The 4,552-nt window shown below is 36.2% G+C and overlaps 1 protein-coding gene across 2 annotated transcripts in view; it reads right to left on the bottom strand.

Annotated features, from left to right (window-relative positions):
* azi2 (5-azacytidine induced 2) overlaps nt 1–4,552 on the bottom strand; it is a gene marked incomplete in the record, with an annotated part of 12,320 nt that overhangs the window by 1,243 nt on the left and 6,525 nt on the right. For both annotated transcript variants that reach the window (XM_014003392.1, XM_014003394.1), the window contains 2 exon segments: nt 1,009–1,130; nt 4,121–4,185. In XM_014003392.1, the coding sequence (XP_013858846.1) occupies nt 1,009–1,130; nt 4,121–4,185 (187 nt within the window).

Here is a 4,552-nt window from a genome sequence, read left to right on the forward strand (position 1 = left end):
CCCCACTCCTCTCCGCTTCTCTACCCACCACTCCCACCCCACCAACACCATTTCACTCCCATCTGCTTCATCCGCGCCACAGGATTACTCTCCTGTTCAGCAGAATAAATATGAGGTTTGTTTTCTTGCCATTGGATCGTTCTAATTTTCACCTCCGGGTCTCCTCTCCTGACGCTCGACGGCAGAGGTAATCACAACTAACCGTAGATGGAGGAAACACGTGTTTTTATAATGTTCTTTAATGAAGTGTTTGATGATTTTAATCCAAACGGCAACAAAAGTCATCAGAATCATCAAATATTTTATAGTAACATTGTTGTTTTTTAAATAAACAAAGCAGTAGTATCCCCCTTTTTAAAAGACATCCCTTAATTTTCTGTCTACCTTTTTTTACCCTAGTTACAAAACACTACTTCTTAACTATAAAGTAGTATAATATACTTTCTAACTTTTTAAACTACTTGATAGAACCGTTTTCTTGTCATGAGTTTTTACACAGATAAGGAGTTGTTTGTGCATTAGAACTTTTTAAACATTGTTGAAGTGTTTTAATAGGAATTATAATTAATTCTGGTGGGCAAACACAGTCATTGTTGGAAAAACAATAACGGCTTTTCCGTAGGCAGCATCAAACTCAAAAGTGTAAATTTAAATGTATTCATCGTTTTGTAGTTCAATAAGACACACGATTAAAGTTTAGGACAACAATTAAGAGGAAATGAAGATATTTTCTAGACTTTTACAATAAGGTCGTAATAGTGGAATTATTTTTTGGAGCCTTGTTATAATTTATTATTATTATTTTTTAATTCTCGCAGGTCCTCTTCATGAGCATTAAATCATATGTGACAAAAAAACTAAAGACGGGTGGTCGTCACATGACTGAACTGAACCGACACAAAAATGGAAGCATGAGATGGTTTCAGAGGAAACACATAAAACAGCTGGACAGTCCTGAGCTGTGTGTGTGTGTGTGTGTGTGTGTGTGTGTGTGTTGTGGTTCCTCACCTTTTTTAGTCTCACTGATCAGTGGTCTGAGTTTCCTAATCAGGCCCGTCTGGTGCTTCAGCTCCGACTGGAGACGAGTGACCTCGTAGTGCAAAGCCTTGTACGTCTGCTGGATGTTGTCCCTGCAGGTGAAAAGGATGTCCACGTCAAACATTTACATGGCATCTCACTAAATAAATAAATAAATAAATAAATAAATAAATAAATAAATAAATAAATAAATAAATACATAAATGGACGTTTTAAATACTAATGTCCTGTTTTTCAATTCAGGAAAAAAAAGACTAATGATACTTTTTAAACTGTCAGGGAAAATATGACTAAATAAGTCTCATGCTTACTTATTCTCAGAGTACCCTCTATGTGTTTGCTGTAAATTTTCCTAAATCACTTGCTTCTCTTTGCTGACACATTTAACACCATCAACGACTGTTGAGCATAATCGCTTCACAGCATAAGCATCTGACAACTGATCCAGCAATATTACGTCTATTAAAAAAAAAAAAAAAAAACACCATTTGAAGTATCCGGTAACATTAAGGTGCTACTTTAAAAAAAAAATAAACGTGCAAACTGTCCTATCAACACCTTAATTAAAGATGCAGAACCTTATCAACACTTACTTTTATCACCTGCCTCAAACACAAACAAACTGAGAGAAAACTTGTTTTTTCTGCTGTTTAGAACATCACATTTTGCTGATTATACAAAATGCTAATTTACAGGAGACCGAGCATATAAAAGAAAGTCCATAAAGCAAAAACGTGGACACATTTATTATTATTATTATTAGATTTACCCTGCTCTGATGCTACACAGAATTGAGTTGTCTTTGAGGCTTTATGCATCTTGACTGTTCTGCAGAATAAGACGAGCTGCAGCCTCCTCTGGTGACCAAAACAGAAAAGTACCATCTGCTGTAAGCAAACCGATATGTGAAGTGGGCATGCACCTACCCAGCTGGAAAAACTCCATCCCCCTTTGAGACCCAAACAGAATAAAAAATAAATAAAATCAAAAATTAAAAACCAACCAATCCTTTTAGGAATGCTTATCACCAGCTGCTAGCCACATGCTAACGTTTGGGTCAGATGAGAAATGATAAGTTATAGCCTTTCTGGTCAAAAGACAAAACAATGAAGTTTATCCATTTGAACATTCAGTTGAATATGGGTCCCTCATGTCTGCCTCAGGCCTTTGGGGTCAGGTCTGTAGGTCCGCACACTCGCTAGTGAACATTCCAGCATGCTCACAACCGCACACAAACACAGGTGTTCAGATCCAGGTGTTCCTTTCATACACTATGTTTGGACTGCATTTGCCACTAAATACATTTCGTTATAAAACTTGTACCATGTACTTTTCAGCAAGGCTATTATTATTATTATACGCACATGTTTGTTGCTGTGGTTTCTCCGTTTTGTTTTGTTTTCTCTCTCTCTGCAGGAGTAGAGGCAGACTTCAAAAGCTGTCTTGTCTGCTACTACCTCCTTTCACTTCTCCTTTTCTTCTCCGTGTCAGTTATATCGAAATAATCCCAAAAGAATCCCTAATAAAGTTTAAATATCTATCAACTGGAGCATAATGGTAACAGCCATAATGGTTAAAAATAAAGAATATAGGTTGAAAAGGATTTGTAAATCATTGTATTCTGTTTTTATTCATGTTTTAAACAACACCCCAACTTCGTTGGATTTGGGGTTGTACCTCTGACTAGCATAACTGTATGAACTTTACATTCCAAGTAGAGTTAAAACGAATGAAACCCTGCTCAAAGCTGTCCCGTGACCAGACCTACATGTGAATAAACACACGGCTGCGTCACACAGTCAGCCGATCAACAAACACATGTTCCTCTAAAACCACAAAAGGAAGTTCAGTCACCTGAACCGTGCCATTATCTTGACAGTTACGCCTGAGTCACACTTATGGGCATTTATTCACACAACTCTTGACAAGCTTAAATATTTAACCTAACAGGTGCAATGTGAGAAAAGTAAAGAAGCGTAAAGCGATTTGTGTCTTCACGGAACTCCATGTCGCCACAAAGACACGAATGATTTAAACCTATTAAAGTCAGCAGTGCAGGAAAACATCTACGCTTGCAGCTGTCAGCGTTGGGTAAACAGGTAAACATGGAACACAACAGTGATTTCTGTCCTGATTAACACCGAAAAATAACTATTCGGAAAAAAAAAATCACCATATCGTGTCCTGGTAATCCTCTTGTTGGTATAATAACATATGTGACCCATCACAACTAAATGAGGATTAAGTCTAAAAGTGGTATATGGAGGAATAGGCAAATATAGTGTTTTGATTAAAATGTTTGCAAAAATTGCATTTTGTCAAAACATAATGAATCAATGACTTATCAATGTATCATTTGAGTGAACTGTCTGAAATATAATCATAAAACAAAATTTCGAAGCATGTTTTTTTGAGCAGTAGCGACAAAAAAAAAAATCTGATTTTCAGGAAAAACGCCTGAAACTTCTGAGATTTTCCCTGTGAGCCAGCAAAGTTTTTGTTTCTTTCCAGCTGGAAAATCTCAATATTCAAAAATATTAACTGACGTTTTTTTTTTAGTTTTAGTTTTTTCTTGACATCAAAAATTCCTCCGTAAAATTACATAAAATTAGGATTCAGACCAAATATTATTGTATTATCAGCCAACAAGATAAATTAAATCATATATCTGGATCCATGTATGATATGAGAATGATCCTGGTACCAAAATGTAGCTTTTAAAGCCAGGAATCTGAAAATGTAATTGTTGCTTTTTTTTCCCACCCCTCTGTCTGCATCAGCAACCCCTCGCTGCACCCTGTTATCCTGTTTATTAAGGTCTGTAGGCAGAACTGTGAATCAAAGCTGATGAGTGTCCGATCCAACGGCAGGGTGTCACATGGCAGAATGCTCAGCTCTAACTTGTTAAATCTGCAACTGTGGGCTAATATTTGAAACAGCGATACGTCACATCACCTCTGCTTAAACAGATTCCCATCAACACTACTAATATAAGTGATTTGTAATATAAATTTTTACAATATTTGAATGTTCAGAAATAGGACTGCAGCCATTTTTCAACAACATTTATAAAACACTGTACCTTGCACTAATCTTTGCATCAGACGTCTGATCCAAGTTTGGTCCGTTAAGGCCGTGGGATTCCTCCTGAAACAGAGTTCAGTTACACAAAACAAAGACTGGACTTGCCTTCTGTGTGCAAATCTGTGTACGGTTTGTTCTTGTTTTACATTTTAAAAAAAAAAAAAGCGCAAAAAGAAAACAACTGTTTTTTTTTTGTTTTGTTTTTCTGTTTTCTTTTTTGTTTTTCTGTTTTCAAAACCTAAATGTAAAAATGCATGTGGTTGTGGTTTCAGTATGTAGCAATACCAGAAATGATGGAAGTGGTCAAGTCGTCAGGCCATGATGATTTCTGGTTCCGCCAGAAAGTAGCAAATGGTGCGCTAACAAAATACATAGCTTGTTTATGCTTTAACCATTAAAAAATATATATATATTTGGTACAATACAGATC

The sequence above is a fragment of the Austrofundulus limnaeus genome, unplaced genomic scaffold, assembly GCF_001266775.1.
Source record: "Austrofundulus limnaeus strain Quisiro unplaced genomic scaffold, Austrofundulus_limnaeus-1.0 Scaffold18, whole genome shotgun sequence".
Classification (NCBI taxonomy): Eukaryota; Metazoa; Chordata; class Actinopteri; order Cyprinodontiformes; family Rivulidae; genus Austrofundulus; species Austrofundulus limnaeus.